The sequence below is a fragment of the Macrobrachium nipponense genome, chromosome 27, assembly GCF_015104395.2.
Source record: "Macrobrachium nipponense isolate FS-2020 chromosome 27, ASM1510439v2, whole genome shotgun sequence".
Classification (NCBI taxonomy): Eukaryota; Metazoa; Arthropoda; class Malacostraca; order Decapoda; family Palaemonidae; genus Macrobrachium; species Macrobrachium nipponense.
This window is the reverse complement of record NC_087216.1, coordinates 26,605,346-26,628,978: the sequence shown is the minus strand read 5'-3', so window position 1 is coordinate 26,628,978 and position 23,633 is coordinate 26,605,346. Positions and strand designations below refer to the sequence as shown.

At 39.2% G+C, this 23,633-nt stretch overlaps 1 protein-coding gene across 2 annotated transcripts in view; it reads left to right on the top strand.

The window, feature by feature from the left end:
• Positions 1–8,931: 8,931 nt before the first annotated feature.
• Positions 8,932–23,633, top strand: part of LOC135200965 (uncharacterized) — a 28,894-nt gene continuing 14,192 nt past the window's right edge. For both annotated transcript variants that reach the window (XM_064229744.1, XM_064229743.1), the window contains exons 1-3: positions 8,932–9,063; positions 11,261–11,500; positions 12,150–12,260. In XM_064229744.1, the coding sequence (XP_064085814.1) occupies positions 11,468–11,500; positions 12,150–12,260 (144 nt within the window). In that variant the 5' untranslated portion in view covers positions 8,932–9,063; positions 11,261–11,467. The remainder of the gene's footprint in view (positions 9,064–11,260; positions 11,501–12,149; positions 12,261–23,633) is intronic.

The following is a 23,633-nucleotide window of genomic DNA, read 5'->3' as shown; positions in this document are numbered from 1 at the left end:
CATGATCTCGTGTTACTATCTCTCTCTCTCTCTCTCTCTTCTCTCTCTTTGTCTCAATCTGGAGATCGGGGTAGAGCCTTTAAGTGCGTAGTTAAGTAATAGCACGTGCAAGTGTTCCGTGCTGTGTGTGTGTGTGTGTCCGTGTGTGACACAGGGGCCCCTTCGTCATGAGAAGCGATCAGACTGAAGGAGACTGAACGCCAGCCTCCAGCCTGAATAGCGATATATATATATTATATATATATATATATATATTATAATATCTATATATAATATATATATAGATATATAAATTATATATATATATATATATATATATATATATATATAGCATATATATATATTATAAAAATCAGAATTACGACCATACTGACTGGGAATTTTCAGTTTATGTACCAAAAAAAAAATAACCTATTATCTAAGCGCAATAAACCTATATTTTTTCAGTTTTTTATTTTATTTACTTATTTATCTATTTATCTATTTATCTATTTATATTTTATATAATATGTATATAATCTCATATACATATATATATATATATATATATATATATATATATATATATATAGAGAGAGAGAGAGAGAGAGAGAGAGAGAGAGAGAGAGAGAGAGAGAAGTACTCTGCTACGTAAAAGTACTTATAATTCTGCTGCCACGTAAATTACATATAATTCCTGCTGCTACGTAAACGTACTCATAATTCCTTCAGCTACGTAAAATTAGCTCATTCCTACCGCTACGTAAAGGTACATCAATTCCTACAGCTAAGTAAAAGTACATCAATTCCTACAGCTAAGTAAAAGTACATCAATTCCTACAGCTAAGTAAAAGTACATCAATTCCTACAGCTAAGTAAAAGTACGTCAATTCCTACAGCTAAGTAAAAGTATTCAATTCCTACAGCTAAGTAAAAGTACATCAATTCCTACAGCTAAGTAAAAGTACATCAATTCCTACAGCTAAGTAAACGTCAATTTCGTACAGCTAAGTTAAAAGTACCTCATTCTAGCTAAGTAAAAGTACATCATTCCTACAGCTAAGTAAAAAAACGTCATTCCTACAGCTAGTAAAAGTCATCATTCCTACAGCTAAGTAAAAGTACATCAATTCCTACAGCTAAGTAAAAGTACATCAATTCCTACAGCTAAGTAAAAGTACTCAATTCCTACAGCTAAGTAAAAGTATTCAATTCCTACCGCTAAGTAAAAGTACATCAATTCCTACAGCTAAGTAAAAATACTCAATTCCTACAGCTAAGTAAAAGTAAAATCAATCCTACAGCTAAGTAAAAAACGTCAAATTCCTACAGCTAAGTAAAAGTACAATCAATTCCTAACCCAGAATAAAAAAGTAAAAGTACTCAATTCCTACAGCTAAGTAAAAGTATGTCAATTCCTACAGCTAAGTAAAAGTACGTCAATTCCTACAGCTAAGTAAAAGTACGTCAATTCCTACAGCTAAGTAAAAGTACATCAATTCCTACAGCTAAGTAAAAAACGTCAATTCCTACAGCTAAGTAAAAGTACGTCAATTGGTCCGTTTTAATTCCTACATATAAAGAGCAAAGTAAAAGTAACGTCAATTCCTTACAGCTAAGTTAAAAAAACGTGCAAAACTTCCTAAAGCTAAAGTAAAAAGTACATCAATTCCTAAACAGCGTAAGTAAAAGTACATCAATTCCTACAGCTAAGTAAAAGTACGTCAATTCCTACAGCTAAGTAAAAAACGTCAATTCCTACAGCTAAGTAAAAGTACATCAATTCCTACAGCTAAGTAAAAAGTTACGTCAATTTCCTACAGCTAAGTAAAAAAACGTCAATTCCCTACAGCTAAGTTAAAATACATCAATTCCTACAGATAAGTAAAAAGTACTCAATTCCTACAGCTTAAGTAAATTACGTCAATTCCGACAGCTACAGTAAAAACGTCAATTCCTATCCTTAAGTACAAGTACATCAATTCCCACAAGCCTTAACGTAAAAAAGTACTCAATGCCTGACAAGCTTAAGTAAAAGTCCCGTTAATGCCTACAGCTAAGTGAAAAGTACTCAATTCCTAACAGCTTAAGTAAAAGTACGTCAATTCCACAGCTAAGTAAAAGCACATCAATTCCCACAGCTAAGTAAAAGTACGCCAATTCCTGCTGCCAAGCTAAAGTAATTATAATTCCTGAGGCTATACGTAAAAGTACATATAATTCTCGCAGCTCCGTAAAAGTAGCAAATTCCAGCCGCTTCGTAAAACTAGCAAATTCCTGCGGCTCCGTAAAAGCAGCAAGTACGCCTATTTCCCCCTGCTACGTACAAGCACGTTAATTCGTGTCCTACGTACATATATAATTCCTGCTGCTAAGTTAAAGCAGCTAATTCCTATTTCTACGTAAAATCACCCCTAATTCTCGCTGCTACGTACAAGCACGTTAAATCCCCCTCCTAAGTACAAGCACGTTAATTCGCGCACAGTATGTACATATAGTTCCTGCTACTACGTTAAGCAGCTAATTCCTGCGGCTACGTAAAAGCCGCTAATTCCTGCTGCTACGTTAAAGCAGCGAATGCCCCCTGCTACGTAAAAGAACGCCTAATTCCCGCTGCTACGCTCAAGCACGTTCAATCCCGCACCGTACTTGCCAATCTAGAACACAGCCCGGCGTTCGTTCGCTCGGGTGGGAAACGCGCGCGCGCGCACACGAAACTCCATTTTAACAAATTGACACCGATAATGTTAGCAACGCTGGCTCCTCTTACTCATCATCACGGCTGAGCATTACACCTCTCTCTCTCTCTCTCTCTCTCTCTCTCTCTCTCTCTCTCTCATATATATATGACGACACGTGATGCAACACGACGAAATCGGACCTGATAAACTTTTAGAGGGGTATACAATAGGTCTAGGTTAGGTGGCAGGGCACTTGGTGGGGCTCCTTGTGACGAATTCGAATCTGGGCACGTCTACGCGATGTCTTATAACTGCGTCGTTTATAATATATATATTATTTATATGATAGTTATTTTTAGGATCAGATGTGGTTCCTCAAGTAGAGTCTCTTGTTTCTTGTTTTTAAATATATTAATTCGAGAAAACAGAACTGGAGTATATACGCTAGACTGTCGTGGATTCGAACGTATAGCTACTCGATCACCGTTTAATCAAGTAACAAGGATTAGTACCATTCGAGTAGCAAAGAGTAGTAACACTCAAGTAACAAAGAGTAGTCCTACTGATCGAGTAACAAAGAATAGTAGCAAATTAGTCGACGAGAAATAGTACTGTAATCATGTAACAAGAATAAGGACTAATCACGTGACATGGGGTAGTACTACTTCGTAAATCAGATATATCTGTTACACATAATAAATCATCGGATTACAAAACGAACCACATTATCATTCCCACCATAAAATGGAGAAACAAACATTGCATATTTCAAAAGGAGTGATTGCCCTGGACTTACATCAGCAAGCGGGCATTTCCTGTGCATTACAACAGCTATTGCAAGGTTCCTGGCGTGCCTAGACCACGGGATTAAACAGAGCGCTTGTTGAGCTTGTGCATTGAGAATTGCATTTGAGAGAGGTGTAGTTTGTATGCACATGCACATGCATCCACATACATACACAGACAACACAACACACAAACAACACATATAGGCCTACAACACATGCGCGCGCACACACACACATACTCCCTTTGGAGAGGAATTTGTAGATATATATATATATGTATATATATATATATATATATATATATATATATATATATATATATATATATATGTGTGTGTGTGTGTGTGTGTGTGTGTGTGTGTGTATTCTGTGAGCTAGTCTGTTTCCTCGTTGAAGTATAGTACAGGTAAATACCTTAGAATTGTACTTAAGAGCAGCGAGTTCAAACCATAGCTATACAGAGCCCCAGATTATTAATAGTTATGGGGGGTGGGGGGAGTGATATCTAGAGGAGTTTGTCGGTCGGGGGCGGGGTGAGGGGAGGTGGGGACAGGAGGGAGAGAGGGGGTTAGCAAGGTGAGAGAACTAAACACGTATAAACTTCATCGTTGTGACTTTTACTTAGGCTATAGAGGAATGTCCTGCTGAACTTTACAGGGGTGGACAGGAAAACCCTTTGTCCTTAAAGACAAAAGGTGATTTATAACTGGTCATTTGAGAGGGGACTGATAGAGGACTAATGTATTTACAACTGATCATTTGAGAGCTGACTAATGTGTATTTATAACTGGTCATTTGATAGTGGACTAATGTATTTATAACTGGTTATTTGATAGCGGACTAAAGTATTTATAACTGGTCATTTGATAGAGAACTAATGTGTATTTATAACTGGTCATTTGATAGAGGACTAATGTATTTATAACCGGTCATTTGATAGAGGACTAATGTATTTATAACTGGTCATTTGAGAGCGGACTAATGTGTTTATAATTGGTCATTTGATAGCGGGCTAACGTATTTATAACTGGTCATTTGATAGAGGACTAATGTACTTATAACCGGTCATTTTCCTCTAGACCTATACTCGGAAATTATGAAAAAAAAAAAAAATTAGGTCACGTCTAATTCCTCTAGGTCTATACTTAGAAATTATATAAAAAAAATTATGGTCACACCCTTAGACCTATATACTTGGAAACTATGAAAAGGATATGGTCACTTATAATTTCCCATTAGACCTATGTCTAGAAACTACAAAAAAAAAAAAAAAAAAAGATACGGTCACTTATAATTCGCCCCCCCCGCCCCCCCACCCCCGATATATCCCACAGAAAGGATCCCCATAGCAGTTAGCTGTGGATGCACTTTGTTTTCAAGGACAATTATTTCCTGCACTTGTTGCTACCATTATCGAACGCAAAAACACCTGAGATAATTCCATTAAAACCTTAATAATCAGTCGAAAAATTAAATTATAATCCCCTCGCCTTCAAAAGTGGCATGTTTGGTCTCTAAATCTAGGCTATGAAAGAGAATATCAACCTTGATTTAATTCCAACTCCCAAAGTTAGGTAAAAACCTAAAAAAAAGTATCAAAAAGCAGAAAAAAAAATATGGCTGGTGCCATCTAGGCCTATAGCAGGTTCAAGTTGATCTAACGAATCTAATGATATTCAACTTATATCATCAACTTCTATCATATGTGAAAAGTTTCATTCATCATTACGACTTTCTTGGATTGGTACATTCGTTTCCTTTTGCAATACAATACGAAAACTTTTGGAAGTCTTGTACCCGAAGCTAAGACACTGGATAGGACTACTAAAAAAGTTCCAAAAGCTACAGAATTAACTCAAAATAAAACGCAGACGACCCCAAAGATAAGCCCACTGGATAGGATTAGATACTAAGAAGCGTCAAAAGCTACAAAAATTGATTTCAAATAAAATGCAGAGGAGGTGGAAACTCAACTCTCTTAACTTTGGCCAAGAGTAGCACTATGGCTATAGAGAGAGCAATGACCTGGCCTTTCTCATTATTTATTCAGCAAGTGTTGCACAAGATAATCCTCCTTTCATTACTGCGTCGTCTAATCTTTTTAAAAATGCAAAAAGGTCAATATGTAGAGGAGCCAAACTTTAAATAAAGCAATGAAAGAAGATTTTAAAAAATTGGCGAGTTTAACCACAATGAAAGCTAATTATTTTTAAGTTTATAGGTCTAGAGAAGCACTTTCTATAGAATCACAGATTCCTATAGAATGTAAGAAGTATTAGGTGTTTGTAAGCAACTTCGTTGCATAAGTCTAGGCCTATGCTTGACAATATCGCTACTTTGAATGCTTACTTATAATCACAAATGATTTTAAAACAATGCAACAAATAGTAAAAACGTAATTCTTTTTAATTCTATGAAAACCAGAACGCTGTTCAGAAGTACGCAATATTAAACTAAATCATCAAATTCTTAAATTTAAACTTTTTAAAAAAATTATGCTTAAAACGTCAGAAATTTCATTAATTTTGTGTTAACAATAGACAGAACTCTATTCAGACGCGTGATATTAAACAAAATACGTATATCTTTTCTCGTTATAGTTTGGTTCGAACTCCTCTGCTAAGCAACACATGCTGTGACTATATCAATCATATCGAACATTCTTATTCATACAATGTCTGCATTTCTAAGGATAGCATTATGCAGTTAAGCTTATCTTTCATGACCTAGCCTAACCCCAGCTTCTTTGTAACAGGGCACGCTCAGTGCAATTGAGTGGGGGAGGGAGGGTTTGCGGAAAGGGGGTAGATTGTTTCAGACCCAACCACCCAGGAACTATGATGGAGTCTCGATTATCAAAATTTTATATTTCAAAACTCACACTTTACGGCATAAAGTTTTGTATGTATATACATGTAATACACACACAGTATACTGAGGGATTAGTACAATAAATAATATACCGAAACCACGAAAGAAAACAATTGAAGCATAGTACTATACTATTAGAGACTACGTAGTAAGTTCCAAGCAACTGTTACAGTGTACCGTGCAAGGCAGACTGCTGGTAGTAATTCCCGTTCTTATAGGACGTTAAATAATAATAATAATAATAATAATAATAATAATAATAATAATAATAATAATAATAATAATAATAATAATAATAATAATAATAATAATAATAATAAACTGGCATTACACCCATGCGAATGAGAAACAATACATAAATGCATTCGCATTAAATGAGTGGTCTACACCGCCGTAGTCCTATGTAGTAATGACGTTGATTTTTAAATTTACACCGACAAGAAAACACAAGGAGACACACAGGCGAGGATGAGTGCAATATAAATTTAGAACAATCATACAGGTGTATAAACTGTATGTTAAGGTGGAAAATTAACAGATGACAAACCATAATTCAAACTAGACTAATAAACAGATGGACTAACTACAATCCAAGTTAAGCAAACAATTGCACTGACAAACCCTAGCTGGACCGAAAAGAATGTCAAGGTTTTAATAACTTTCCCGTAGCTTTAGACAAGTTCCTCCTTGAAGTTCGATCTACAAAATTACCCCAGCAAATTAATAACAGAGTTCGCAAACCATGCAACCCAACATTAAATATTACAGTTAAATAAAAAAAATAAATCACGATTTTACTAAAATAAATAGGACAGATCCAAAATGATTGTATTTTACTTTAAACCCACGAAATAAAATTAAGTGAAGCATCGCCATCTTCAGAAATACATAAACAACGTAATTTCATTAAGAACAATTACGCAAGCGATTAATTACTACAGTCAGTAAAGTCAAGCCCTCTCTTGGGTTTGATCATTACTTGCATGGGTAACCATCCGTGAAAAAAACATATCGTGTAGGCCTAGCTATCTCATTTCGAAATTACTCGCTGAAAACTAAGATAATAGCACCTAGAGTCGCGTACACACACACACACACACACACGCACACACACACACACACACACACATATATATATATATATATATATATATATATATATATATATATATATATATATATATACATACATACATACATATACATATATATATATATATATATATATATATATATATATATATATATATATATATATATATGTGTGTGTGTGTGTGTGTGTGTGTGTGTGTGTGTGTGTGTGTGTGTGTATGATACATAACTACAGACAGTTCACGCTAGCATTACTATTCAGGTCACGATCAATTATCCGCTTAGTGTTCCCAAGCAAGTACTCGGCATAAAAAAGAAAAAAATCCTCAGTACAATAACGATCATACTAATATCAGCGAGACGAGACTTCCAACAACGTGATTTCAAAACATAAAAAGAAGAAGAAGAGGAGAGGAAGAAACTAAGATTCTAATTAAGTCACGCTGACTCTTCTTCAGTTTTCGTAGAGGAATTCGCGCCAAAATTTCAATAAGAAGATTGGAGAATGGGTTGGAAAATGGTGGTGGGTTAGGTGAGGTGGGGGGAGGGGGTTATGAATGGGCAAGGAGGAATGGGACTCAGCTATGAGAAGGAAAGCACATAGATAATACTATGCGTTTCTTGCTTTTAAAAGGATAACAAATACAGTGTTCCAAAATTTTATCATATATATAATTCATGTACTTCAGTCTTACTAAAGTATAGTAATAGCAATGAATATCCTACAGCTACTGGTGTCTACTAAAAAGTATTTTGAATGTTACCTTCTAAAAAAATGTAATTCCTAAAACGGAAACAGAACTTCAACAAAAGAGCAAAAGCATCCAACTTCCCAAATTTTATATGCTGAAATGTTTTTAAATTGTTTAAGATTTGTGTGAATTGTTTAAAATATGCACTTGAAAAATTTAAATATGTGCAAATATCTTCAGAACTTTGATCGTTAATTGTCGAATATGACGAAGAATCAGCAAAAGTTAACTTTAGACTCTTAAGTTTATATGACATTAAGGGCTGACTAATCATGTGATAACGCATCGTAAATTAAGTTAACGTAACTCATGTTGGGTTAGCAAACTTACTTTTTAATCACATCCTAAGAATGTAAAATTTTCGCTCAATTTATGCGATGCAGATTTAAACTATTGTCAATTTACAATATTCTGAAATAAAAGTGCGTTTACTTGGCTTGTATCCAGTCACCGCATATCACTTTTTATGAGCTCCTTCTTCGTAAGTGAGTCAAGGCGATTTCATTAAGAGCCCAAACCACTAGTTTCTCATGAAATATTCCCATACTCCTACACCGAGATGTTCGTATGCGTTCGCGACAACTTGCAACCAACTGCATTTCCCAAGTGTTCGTTTATCGTTGATGGCTTTGATTAAAAGATAAGAAGTATTATAAATAATAAATCATTATTTTATGGTGTTTTGTGACTAAAATAAGTATAAATTTGCGTTTAGGGGTTAAATAATCACTCTCGAGAAGCCATTCGGACACCATTGTATCAATGCGTAAACAAGCAGACGACGCACATGCGCGCTGGATTCGTCTGTCTGTTGTGAAGAACCGAGAGAGAGAAAGATGACGCACTCGCAACTTTTCCTCATGGGGTCTTAGGAGATCTTCAGTCTTGATTTGAGCCTAGGTCAGTCTTTCCTGTCTTGGACTGTTTATAAATGAGGCAAAATAAGAGTATCTAATGGCGGCGGGAAAGGGAGAGAGAGAGAGGGATGTCAGCTGTCAATGTGTCTCGTCCGTTCTGAGAAAATCGCAGACTCCAGCCGATGTGGTGTGGCTTTCATATTTCGTGGCATCTCGCTTTGTTATTTGTGTGAATTATTGGTTATTTGTGTTTATTTTGTTTATCTGAATTGCATTTTGGCTTACGTATTTACATAGGGGGTTTTAATTGCCAGGCATTGGGTAGATCATCGTTGGCTACCTACTACCTAGGTACCTAGATTTGTGGGAAGCCTCATTATCAATAGCATATTAAAACCCTCGTGTTTTCAATCCTAAAGTGATTTTGTCACTGACTAAATTTATCATCAATCTTTTTACAACATTATTATGACATGATCTCTTCATTCTCATGTGATTCACCTATCACGCGCGAAGATTTTGTTAGTAGCTTTGACCTGGGCAGGCTACCCTCATGGAGATTAGCCCATCCCATGGGAGACTCCTTATGAAGTTGTCATTATTGTATTTTAATATTACTACTCGATATTTGTGTCTTACGCTGTGCTCATAAGTCACCTTAACAAGCTTATTAATAGGAAAATCACATTAAATCTATCACAGTTTACTGTTACCGAGATAACCTACTGTCTTTTGTTTATGTTTTAGCAATCATTTCCAGGTGGTTTAAAATAATATGGTGTTTATGGGAGCTTTTGGTGTTTTAAAGTGAGCATCTCTCACAAAGTTAATGCTTTTTAAGCTGATATCATATATATATATACCTATAGTGTAGGGTAAAAAACCGCATGGTACAGGGGTGGACCATGTACGATCAATGTGTACAACCCCAAGAAAAGTACATTATAACGTGTCCTGACACCGGAGTAGAGGTCTTTAGCTCCGTTTCTCACCAACAACAAGTCGCGTCTGATGCCCATCTCCGATGTCAGGACGCGTTATAATGTACTTTTTTGGGGGTTGTAAACATTGATCGTACATGGTCCACCGATGTACCATGCGGTTTTTTACCCTAGCTATATGGAAAAAAAAGAGAGGGCCTATAGCTATATTCTCCCATTGCACAGGCCAGGTATTTCTTGTGGTGCAGTGGTTGTGTGTTTTTGAACATCATTGGAGTGTACTAGGCAAATCATTGAATAATGTTTATTTTCTCCCACACAAACCCATTTATAGCAACTGGATTACAGTGGGAAACCAGGGTTTTAGGTTGCTGTGCATTTCTTGAGAAGCTGTTGCATGTAACTTGAATTACATGGTAGCCTATCAATCCTGTGCATTTTTTGAGATGCAGTTGCATGTAACTTGAATTACATGGTAGCCTATCAATCCTAATCTAATTCCTTTTAGGGTGTTGTTTCGTACCTAACTTGTCTTAGGGTACCATGAGTAAATCTAGCAATATCTGCTGAGCACTTGTCTAGCTTTACCCAAGGAATATTATATATAAGTTAACATAATCTTACTTAGAGTAAAATGCCCCCATTTACCTGACAAAGAAATGGGTGTGGATCCTGTAATCCCACTTAGGCTAAACTATGTTTTGACTGCATGTTCCAGTAATGGAGCGCTGAGATTCTCTAGTGTAGAACTGTTCTGTGACTGAAATAATCTCTGACAAGACCCTTCAAACATACCCACCTCTCAGTAAAAATCTCTGTTTAAGATTTTTAGAACTGAATTAAAACATTATCCTATTCCTTATCAAACACTGTAAAATCTGGTTGAGCTTTTCATTTTTTCACACTTGTTATTCTTCTGTGTAAAAAGAAAATGCAGGTTTTCATGGTAGGAAACTATTATGGTCTCTTGGACTTTTGATCTTTGAAGTAAATGGATATTTTTAAAGATGCATTTTTTGGGGGACTGTGTGATCTTTGAAGTTATGTAAATGGATATTTTAAGAAAAAGTGCATTTTTAGGGAGACTGTGTTTGGTACTAAAATTGCATAAAATATTGCTGCGTTGTGCTCGGTTGTTTTACTCAGCTGAACCATTATTTGTAGCCTGTCATAAAGATTTATTATGTTTTGTTTTAACAGGACAAGAATTGCTATTGTGGTAAGATATGCTTTCAATATTATAAAAGATTTGCAGAAGATAGCATGATATAAAAATTACTGACTGATACATCTTTTCAGATTCATCTTTGTGATTTGTGCTCAAAAGGCTGAGACCTCTGCTGTTAGGTGCCAAAATTTATACAACCCCAGAAGATGAGCCTGTTACCCTGAATGATGAAGTGCTCAGCACAGGATGTGGCTTATGTTGAAACTCTGAAATCTTTTTATGGAACTCAAGTTGTTTAGTGGCCTGAATATGTGGTTAACTGCAGCGATGTCTTCATTATGACTAGGCAGATTCTGGCAGCAAGGTCCTTGGTAAGTTTTGATTTGGAAATCTACTTTGCTATCTTTAAAGGTCACGGGTTAATTTTAGTGTAAGATGTTATCGAGTAAAAGTAACTTGGACTGATTATAGCTTTTACGATGCTGGGTACTGTTTCTTGGTTCTTTATTAACTTGATAATTTTCAAATAATGTCATTCTATGTAGGTATGATCAAGTTTTTTTTAGATAGTGTGTGGAATTGTGGTATGTTATTGTCAGCCACAATTTTTAAAATTGATTTTGTAATTATTATTTTAGTTTTCAGATTAAAAAGGATTTTTACCATTTACTGATGAGCGTTTTGTTTTTTATTTCTATTTTTTTTTGCAGTAGGCCATGCTAATATGAATTCTGATAATCATACTTCAGATTCAGACTAAAGTGTATAAGGGATAAGTTCAGGGTCATATTTTTAAAAATACAAAAATTTGCATTAGAAAACAGATAAATTTATTCTTGTCTCTTATATTTAATGCTTAATAATAATAGGTTTCTTTAAAATACTATTACTATATAGTAATAACTATACAGTATGAGCTTTTCAAAGAATTTCATCAATGAACAAATTTTCCACGATACTAGATTGTTTTTAACTTGACATAGACACTCTTGGATACTGAGACCAGTTGTCATTACACAGGTTTTTGCTGTGTTGCCCTACCGTCCAATTCCCATCCTTAGTCTTGGAGCCCAGTATGCCATGGCGCAAAGGAGTCGGCGCCAGATATATGAAACTGCCTTCGACAGTAAGGTAAATGAAATTTAACAATATGTTTAGCCATTCAGTTCTAAGGTCATCAGTTATTTTAAGTACAGAACAATGCACTCACATTGCTTCTGCATATAGTTACTGTATTACTTAGGGTTTTCTTGTCTTGTGAAAGTTTGTGTTAGGATAGATGAACCAGCACTTCATATTCAGTCTTTGTAATTGTTATATGTATCTTATAGAATCTGCTTAATCTGTTATCTTGCTTTGGTAGTGCGCATCGTGTTGCAGTGGAGCTGCTTTTAAACATTCAGTTTTGAATTGTAAATCCAATAACCTGTTTTTCCTAACAGGGGATGACTGTAGAGAAAAACAAAATTGTCATTGCCACAGTTATCCTTTAACAACATCTGTTTGATAGACACAACCTGAACTGGATTCTCATCTCAAGCAGGTCACTTCCCCTTACAGATACTATGCCATTCACCTCTATCTTCCCTACACTCATACACACAAATTGGTGCTACATTGGCTTGTTATCTATGCGTTACTTACTCCAATAAGCACCTTATGGTAAATGTCAAGTAGGTGGCCACATTAGTATATTGTTTCTTAATATGCCTAATTTGTTGATCACACAATATAGACTTTGATCCCCAAGGGCCTAGTACTATGCATGGCGTCCCATGGAGCTTCCGCCATGTTTAGCACTTGCACCTCAGAGTAGGTGAGACAGAGATAACAAGCCAAAGTAGTGCCCACGTGCATTTGTGAATACTAAGGTTTTTCCATTACAGTACCTTTCCCTTGTATCACTTCTTTCAGCTGACAATTTCTTGCTCTCCCTCTTAGTTTTTCTGAAAACATCTAAATGAGATGCTCTTGTTCCTTAGAAAGCCATTAATCAGAAATAGCCCTAGTCTGTGCACTGGTTCTCTCAGTTAGGTGTTAGCAAAACTCTTATGAAAGAGGATGTTTCAGTAAAAGAACAGTGTACTGTACATTGTATATAAAATCATGATACTGCACAGAAGATGCCAAATGCATTGACTCATTTCTGTTCTTTTTAATGTGCTGCCTTCAATGTTGTGAGAGCTTCATTATACAGGCAGTCCCTGGTTATTGGCAATCCGGTTTTATGGCAGTTGTCTAGCGCCATAAAATCAATGATGTATGGCACCATAATGGGCCGAGTTCCAGTTATTGGCACCGTAAGGCGCCAATAATAGAGTTATGGCACCATAATATGCCTAACCAAGGTGCCAAACAGCAGAGTTTCGGTTAATGTCAGTTTTGCTTATCGCTGCCACCCCCCACCCCCCACCCCCACCCCTCGGGAACGGAACCTCCGCCAATAACCGGAGAATGCCTGTATTACTGAAATGGTATGTAGTGTTGTTATTCTCATCAAGGTTTTAGAAAATGGCATCAGTGCTAGAGCAGCGTCTTACTTTTTTAAGGATGTCACTTAATGTTTTTATTTAGATTACAAATGAGGTTTTTTAAATGCCTTCCTCTCTGTTCTTGGCAGGTTACATCAGTTTCAAAATCCAAACCACTTAATTGGTGGTAGTTAACTAGCAAATAATGGCAGTTCCTTTAAAAGGAGCCCTTTGTCTTGCTCCTGGCACCCTCTCTTTTTGCTTGGTTGCAATATGAGGCAAATACTTTTGTTAGTTCATTTTAATTTGTGGGTTCTTGGTGCTGAGAATGTTCCTAGTTATTTTCTCTCTTAAGTTTGTGTTTCCGTTTTATGTTTGCTAATTGTTTATTGTGTTACTCTTTAATCATCCTGTGTTCTTACAAACCCATGAATCTAAAGTAGCCTTTCTCTCTTGGGACAGCTTCATCACACCTACTTCCAAGATCTTGCAAGATAGAGATATACTAATACAAATGACGATTTCATTCCCCACCAGTCGGAAAGGGAAGAAAAGCATTATTCCTCCGTGTGACTCCTTTGGAGTTGGTTTTGTTGCTGTCTTCCCAAGATCACCACTGTTTTTCTCATTATTGCTATATCATTTTTCATTCTCGTACTTTTATTCCTTCATTTGCTTCGCTTTGATGTGTTATGCTTCAAGTTAAGAATTGTACACTTATCGATAGTTTAGTAACTTTTGCCTTTTGTCAGAGGCATGCCGTGTTTTTTCAAGTTTTAAAGTGTAACTTCATTATTCATGTTATTCCTGTAAGTCAGTACATATGTAATTTTTGCATGGTTTGCTCAAGGCCAAGTACACGAATGGAATTTGACTGCATCTGAAGAGCCTTTGATGCCAACCTTGAAATAATGGAAGGCCTAATGGATAAATTACAACCAGAAATGGTCAATGCACATTGGGAGCCTTTGTGAATTAACGTTGTAAAATATTCTAAAGGCTTCCATGGGATTGTCAGATAAGAAATTCTTTGGGTAGAAAGAGACCTCAAAAGTTGAAGACCATAAAGATTAACAAATGAGGAAGTACACAATGTGTTCAGTCATCAACTGAGGAACACCAAGAAAAAAGGATGAAGAAGCAGCAGTGTGGTTGCTAAGGGCACTGGCTGAATTGTTATAGATTGCAAAAAATTTTCAGAGCAGTGGAAAACAATCTTTTTATGGAACTTGAAGTAAATACCTCACATGTGATAACTGAAAGATTATAACCCCTGTAAAAACAATTTAATGAATAAAGGAGCCTACTTAACATATAATCATGTCAGCTCTCTCTCTCTCTCTCTCTCTCTCTCTCTCTCTCTCTCTCTCTCTCTCTCTCTCTCTCTCTCTCTCTCTCTCTCTTGGGAACACTGTCAAACTCTTTCACTTGTTTTTGCAGTTTTTAAGAGTGACCTTAGAGGAGTAGGAGGCATTCCTTGGTCCTCAGTACCACTAGTACCTGATAAATCAATATGGATATGACTCTGGCCACTTTCAGGCAATAGAGGCAATCAGTGAACCTCGGGATGCAGATGTATAAACTACAGCAGTTGGATATGGTCCAACACATTAGCCTGTCACAATTTGGCTTCTTGCAGCAAAGCAGACAGATCCAGGCATCTCCTGCTTTTCCGCCTCTTCGAGAGCTTAGCATATACGTATACTGTTTTGCCTCTCACATCTATAGTTAATGTTCCTCCTCCCCACCTTAGCCACCTGATAATTTTTTCCTAAACAAGTGGAACGATATATCTGGAATCTGTGCATGACACATGAAGAGGCAATGTTAAATTAAAGAGTTTGTAATGAAAAAATAATCTTGTATCATGTATACATAGTTTTAATTGTATTTGTGTTGGAGAAACAAACTTTTCATACATTCAACTTCCCTGTCAGATATATACTTAGCTATAGACTCCGTCGTCCCCGATAGAAATTCGAATTTCGCGGCACACGCTACAGGTAGGTAGGTCAGGTGATCTACCGGCCTGCCGCTGGGTGGCAGGAATAGGAACTATTACCTTCTAAGGACAGATTTTTCTCTATCGTTTGGACTGTAAACATACGTTTACGGTTCCTCCTGATTTGATTTTCGTGTTTCATCGCCATCGATCTTCTGGGCTGTCTTTTGCAGGAAGTACTGGGTCTTTGGTTCGGCATACGCTTTTATTAACTTTTTAATGAATTTCGCTTCGAAATTTCGAAGAAAATACTAATTGAAACTACCGAAATTATCGGTAGACACTCACATAGTTTGCAATAAAGGGAATTATTAATATTTATTCATTATTACATGTAATAAAGGTTACAACTTTATTGAGGAAATATTAAACTTTAATTTCCTACTTTAGGAAGTCAGAAAAGCATATAACTAGATACGCTTACTTTATAAGCTTTAATAGCGTTTGTGCTAACGAGCAGTTAGAGTATTAGCTGTACTAGTAGTAGTTGCATCCTCATCACCTTACTCCACAGAAAACTACAAAATTTCTATATATGCAAATTTGAAGATAATGGATGTAGCTCAAAAGCGAGCTCTAAAAAGGTAAGAAGTGAATATAGTGTTCCCCATTGAAGTGGAGGGTGCGTCTGATCGGCTCTGTCTCACTCCCAGACCTAGACCTCTTCCAAGCTCCCAGGCCCAGAGGAGAAGGAATGTCGACAGTCGTACGGAGGTTATGGAGAATCCCCACCGGTCAGGCGTCCCCTCGGCAGAATCTGTAGCGTCCCAGACTGCCAAGGATCGCCATTGGAAAGGCATCCTAAAAGAGTGCTTTTCGTCTTCCGATTCGTCTCCTCGAAGAAGTGGATGGAATTCCGACGAACTGTCGTGTCCGATCAAGAGGAGTTGGAAAGCTCCGATGTTGGACTCGAGCCCGGAAACGTTTCCCGGACGATTCTCCCTACGAGAGGAAAAGAGCCAAGAGGACAATATCTCGATCTCCTACGCCTTCCAGAGCGCATTCTCCTATTCATGGCAAAGAAAAGGAAGAAACTGCGACGGACTTCCTACTTAAAATGCAGGAACAAATTTCCTCTTTAGTAGGAGTATTGAGAAAAGACCTTCCGGAGGAGAAAGGACGATTTTCTTCCTGTTAAGAGATCTCGTCCTACGGGCGTTCTGGACTCCAGACTTATCTCCTCTACTCCTCGTACGAGTACAGAGACGAATAAAGAAAGAAGGACGAAAAACTCATAGGATTGAGACGCAACATACGGACAATGACGAAGAGTGTCCGAGTCGGACAGAACCACCCAGGCGCTCGGCGCCAGAATTGGACTACTCGGACAGGAAAAAGTGTCCTATGCGGACGGCTCCAACCAGACAGACTCGTGCCGATTGCGGACAACCTTGACAAGGCGGACAGCCTGGATTGGACAAATCGTCGTGCGCAGGCAAACTCCGTCCGGGCGACAGGCGCCAGAAGCGGACAAGACGGACAGGCAGAGGTGTCGTACTGGAATGACACCAGCCAAGCGCCAAGTTCCATAGGTGGACAGCTCGGACAGACGACACGGTCCGAGACGGACAGATACGTCCAAGCGCATTGAACAAACCAGACTTTCAGCAACGGTTAAGCACCAAGCGCCAAGATCTTCCTCAAAAGAATCATACGGAGAAATCAACCAGGAAGCGTCTCTTTATGATTTGGACCAGGAGCGGATTTCTCTGGACAGAGACGAAAGGTGCCGCACAGGCGGGCCGTTCGTCCTGTTCACGATATGTCCGTTTCGGGTGGAAATCTGCCGCAAGCACAGCTGTCTCCTGAGAAGAATGCAATATGTCGCACAGGCGGCCGTCATTCTTGTCAGGAGGACTTAGATGATGATAGGGTTTTTTCTCAGGATCGTTTGAAAATTAAACAAGATTTGTACGAGCTCTCATTCATTGATTAGAGGCTCTTCCAAATAATAGAGGCATAGAATACGGCCTTATATCCAAGAGAATAAAAATTTGAGGATTCTCTTCGATCCTAGAGTTTTCATTGCGATCTCTTTCGACTAATACTAATTCGTGTTTATTGACGAAAAGAACGAAGAGGGCAAGATTTCCTTTTCTCTCTCTGGATCGGAGAGGAAGAATGTAGTAGCAAGACTTGCTGTATACGACTACTGAATGACAAGTCATATACCCATACCAGAGTTGCCTTTGTGGTTCGCTACGGAATTATCTATATCCTTACAGGTTTTTTCCTGGTAAGGACTTCGCTTAAAAGGTTTGTTACGACAATACCTACTCAGCTTCGGTATTTAACAAAGGTGTTTGGCTTAAATTTGCATTATTAAGAGCTTCCTTAGGCTCGAGAATAATTGTATTATATTCCTTCATTGATGAAGTAACTGGCAACTCATGATGAATGCAGTCAGGCAGCGAGCGAGACTGCCGGGCTGTCATTCTAAGGCCAATACTGAATACAGTACCATCCGGTTCTCGGTCATGATTAGTCGAAGTACTCTCTCTCTCCAACGGGATCGAATGGTTAACCGTATATCCCCCACAATCATGGACTTAGTCTCGAATGGAGGAGATAGTTAAGCTAACACAAATAAAATATTGTCTGCCTTTTGCTAAGAAGCTTTTCAATAAGAAAGATATTATAACCTTTCAATGCTGTTTACCGTAGGTAACATTATTAAAGGATTCTAAGCAGTAGAAACATTATATTATATAATGCTCTCATGCTTACGAAAGCATGGCTTATTAGAATACATGCTTAGTGAGAAGATGGATGTAGTAGAGAATTCACTTTAAGACTTTCGAGAAACGCACACAACCTTTTTAGAATCGGATATTGCTCAAGAGAAGATGGATGAGTGGGATGGGAAACATTCTCTTCGTGGCAGAAATGGTTTCCCTGAATGGACTATACTTCGTATATAAGAGTTTTTTCCTACTAAGAACGGAATTAACATGTGAAAGGAGGTCGGGTACCATAAAGGCACAGATGTTCTGACACATAACATGAAGAGAATTAGAAGAAAGCGCCAGCCGGGCGCAAAGCGCTAGAAGCGCCAACCTGGCGCAATGCGCCAGAAGCGCCAGCCTGGCGCAAAATTGCGCCAGCCTAGCGCAAAATTGCGCCAGAAGCGCCAGCCTGGCAATGCAAGGGCCAAGAGCACCATCCAAGATATTTTCTCGTTTTAGCGAGTTATTAACCTAAGAATCCAGTAGCCTCTCGGACAGCAGGCTCGGTAACGGCAAGAATCGTCCTGATTTCGTTACCCTTTTTATCACTTAGGCCAATTCCACGACTCTCTCATATCGCAAAGAGCATCGAGAATCTCTTTTTTCGCTCCTGTTCGCGTTAAAAAAGAGAACCTATTTGGAAAACAGACAGGGAACGTAACGATCCTTAAGAGGTTCGATGCAAGATATTTCATGTCCGTGAGAACCTTCTCGATCGACGATAATAACTGTTAACGTATGTCTAACATTTATTGGAAAGAGTTGTGAGAACCTGCGGAAAGTCTTCTTCATAGATCTCTTAGCAAGGTAGAAGACGAACAGGCTTCCTATAGAATGCTTTCCTTTTTGTCCATCGAAACCAAAGGAGAGGTAGCAATATACGCCATCTTTATTTTATAGAAAGGGGAATATACTAATAAGTCTTTTTTTTTTCCCTAAATATAAATATAAATATAAATTCTTTACAGAATTTAAGATAAAGGGCGTCAAAGAAAGAGAGGATAATACTTTTATGCCTCATTTTGGCTTCAGAAGGAGGTTTGGATTCACAGAGGTCACGTTCTTTCCTCACAGCATGGTTTTTGGAAGTCCTTTATTTTCCAAGAGAGTCTGGATATTCTATCAGCATCTATTCATTAAATGGACCTTAACAACCTCTCCACTCTGAGTCTGTCTGCATGCAGACTGACCAGAAGTGGACATAAATGAGAGGATTTTTCAAGGTAGATGACAATAGTCATGGCCTAGACATAGAATTGCTGCAGATCGTGCTAGAGGGAATGAGGAAACTGTCCTCTTCCGATACCTCTGTGAACCACATAGCGGTTTTTTTCTTCCCTTTCAGAGGGAAGAATCACCTTTGTATATATCTGCTATCAAAGAACGCAGTAAAAGGCTATACTCTGTCTCTACAAAGGCAATTGGAGATAGCAAGGAATTAAAAGTAAATCTTCGGGATCTTATACGATATATACCTTAATATGACAAGAGTAGGATATCATGTACTTCTAATGGGATCTTTTTTGTGGCCACAGATTCCATGTTCCGACAAGATGGAACTGCTCCTCATCAAACTTCTTTGAGAAAATTTTTGTTGAGGGAATTCTTTGTTTCTCTGGGTCCTAAACGACCAAGAGACATTCCCTTTGTTTCTCTGGGTCCTAAACGACCAAGAAGACAAGTGAATTTTTTGAGCATTGGAATCTCGCATCAGATTCTATGGAGACTAGACAATGGGTTCTTGCCAGCATAGTATGTCTAGCAAAAGAACTGAAACCCCCTATTCCGGATTCAATGTTTTCAGATAGAGGTTTCGTTGTCCAGGCAGAGTACTTACGTTTTCATCTACAGTAGAATGGTTCAAACGTTTGCCTACAGAGTCTTTGGTATGCGATGACGGCTCGAAATGCTTCCCAGAAGGTGTTCAGAGGGATACAATAAAGAGCTAGAAATCAGGAGTACTCCCAATTTCAGCTCGGAGTCTCCTTCAACTTCCAGGCTTCTTCCCTTCCTTCGGGCAAGGATAGGGAAGATTCTGCAACGAGACACCCCTTCAACATGTAAGAAGAGATCTCGTGAGCACGGAAGTATTCAAGAAGGACCCTCCTCGGAGGAAGACTCTTATCTCTCGTCCACGGTTAGATATCCTATCGTTCTACTGGATGTAGCTGATTACAATCACCTCCCCTTACCGGAGAGACCAAAAGCTCAAAGTGAAAGAATTTTCTTCCACCCTTCTCCAGTCTCCTGATAAACGATTGTGGATGTTAAGGACTTTCGGACAATGTAGCGCCAATCAGGCGCCAAAATACCAGAACAGGCGTAAAGACGCCAGAGGAAGACAGTCCAAATAAACACTGTCATTGTCTGATGAGGAGAAGGAGCGTGCCTCCAGCCTGGCGCAGATGCGCTAGAGGCAAATAAATCGGAAAAAGTGTCCGATGTGGGCATCGCCAGTTTGCCTCGAGACTCTTTAAAACAAGCTCGAAGCTCCAGCAAGTGGGGAGAAGTCAGCCAGGCGCGAGGCTCCAGGCAGGCGCCAGGCAAGCAACATGCGCCAGCCAAGCGCGAGGCGTCAGACAGGCGCGAGGCGCCAGCCAGGCACAAGCCAGGCTCTAGGCTTCATCCAGAAGAGATCAATTTCAAAGAAAGCCCACTGGTCTTCTTTGGAACAGTGTGATCTCTAAAGCACTTCTTAAGTAACTTGATGATATCTTCAAACAGCTGAGAATTAAAAGCGCTTGAAGTGCGAGCTTTTAACAATTCTTGTTCTTTCCATAACAATATGTCGTGAGAGACATATTAGCTGTAATTTACGGGAGATGCAACTCTGTGTTGTCTTCTCTTTGCACGAAGGAGGTCAAGTTGACGTATGAGAGATCCTTCTCTCTTGGTTACGTGTCTACGGATACGTTGCTGGGATAGGGAGCCGACACTGATCCTTAACTAGTGAGTTAAAAAATTTTATTTTCATACAATCAACTTACCTGTCAGATATATACATAGCTAAGACTCCGTCGTCCCCGACAGAAATTCAAATTTCGCGCCACTCGCTACAGGTAGGTCAGGTGATCTACCGGCCTGCCCTGGGCGGCAGGACTAGGAACCATCCCCGTTTTCTATCATATTTTCTCTGTCGCCGGTGGTATCAACATTGTTGCTATTACCTCCTGACTTAGATTCTTATTTCATCCTTTGATCATCGTTTCTCTCGCTTTTTGGTTGACGTATCTGGATCGTGTTTTTGGCATTCTGCTACTGTGGACTGTTTTTTTTGTGGAAATTGCTTTTGGATTTTTCTCAGTATTGGTTTCTGATTCAAATGTGAGTGTGAGAATGTGTGGTGAATGTAGGCTGCAGGGTGAGGGTACCGAAAGCTTCGGTTGATCCTCACACTGTATGCCGTAAATGTAGGGGGTTTCAGTGTTCTGCTAATAATACTTGTAATGAATGCGAGGGATTAAATGCAGAAGAGTGGAAGACTTTAACTTCTTATTTGAAGAAGTTAGAGAGGGATAGGGTTAGACGTCTGAAAGGTGTGAGTTCAAGGCCTATTGAGCCTTTTTACTGATAATTCTAATCCTACTGATTTAGATTCTCCCTATGTTTCTCATTCACAAAGTGTACTTTCGGAATCGGCCTCGGAAATCGCCGATCTGAAAGCTACGATTCGAGACATGAAGTCAAAATGGCGGACTTACAAGGTAAGGCTAGTGAAAAGTGAGCATTACAGTGAAGTGAGTTCCCCAGTGTTGTGGAGGGGGCGTTTGATCGTCCCTGCGACGCTCCCAGGCCTAGACCTCTTCCAAGCTCCCATGCCCAGAGGAAGAAGGAAAGTCGAAAGCCTTAAGGAGGTCGTGGGGAATCCCCAACGGTCAGACGTCCCTTCAGCTAGCTCTGTTTCGTGGCAGGCTGCTCAAGGGCGCTCTAGAAAAAGCGTCCTTCGTGAGTGTTTCTCATCCTCTCCCTCTCCCTCACCTAAACGAGGGTGGAAGGAATCGAATTTATCGAGGCCTCTGAAGCGTCATATGAAAGAACCCGAAATTGATTCGAGCCCAGAGCGTTTCTCAGATGACGCTCCCTCTTCTATTAAGAAGGCGAAGGTGGCGTCAGCGTCACCCCGACGAGTACGCAGAAGTACCCTTTCCTACTTCTCCCCCGATTGATGACGAAAGGCGTCATGCAGTTGAGTGGGAGAAGCTTCAAGGAGAATTATTATGGCAGTTCAAAGAGCAACTGGCCTCTCTAGTGGGAGTTTTAGCGCCTCGTAGGAAGGACGTTGCGCTTCCAATCAAGAAGTCTCGTCCTCTCTCCCCTGCTAAGCGAGAAGCGTCATGCAGACGTGAAGCTTCTAAACATATTACAGAAGCTTCGGGTTCGAGAGCGAGAGTGGTTGCTTACGAAAGTTTCGTAACGCCAGAGAGACGTGAGACGTCTTTTAGACATGAAGCGTCTTGAAAGCTGTTGGTAGACGTGAAGCTCCAACCAATATTTTGGCGCCAAGTAGGACGCCTTTTGAGAGCGGAGCGTCTTCCAGGCGCGAGGCGTTTCATACCGGTACGTTCAGCAGCCAAGTAAGCGGGAGGCGTCAGCCAGGACGCTTGGCGGACGAGAAGCGTCATCCAAGCGGGAAGCGTCTTCTATTTATCGAGAGAAGCCTGAGCTTTTGGCGCCTTCCAAGGCTATTAAAGCGGGGAAGAGGAAAGAATATCATTCCCTTAGCCCCTCTCCTATTAGGAGTTTGTCTCCTCCAGAGGAGGAATGTACAGAGGTGGGAGCGGAGACTCATTTAGATCCCGAGTTGGAAGGAAACTCGGATGAAGAATATCAAGGAAGAGAAGGACTGTCGAACTATAAAGTTTTGACTGCCTTGCTTCTAGAGGAGTATGTGACGAATTGACTCCTGCCGCTCCTCCTTCTCCGCGCTCTCTGTTTTCGAGTGCTAAGACGAAGAAGTCTTCGTCTTTTCTCAAAATGAAGCCCACCATTTCAATGAAGAGGGCTCTACAATCCTTAGACTCGTGGATGAAGTCTAAGAAGGACTTAGTAAGAACGGTCTTCTGCATGCCTCCAGCGAGACTAGCTGGTAAAAGATGCATTTGGTATCAGACGAGAGAGAATATGGGTATTGCTCTCCCGTCTACGTCAGAAGCAGACTTTTCGACCTTAGTTGACGCTTCACGTCGACAAGGTCTCAACTCGGCACGGATTACGTGGGGCATTTCTGAACTGGACCATCTCCTCAAGGGGACTCTTTCATGTATTGGAAGTTTTCAACTTCTTAGATTGGTCCCTTGGGGTGATG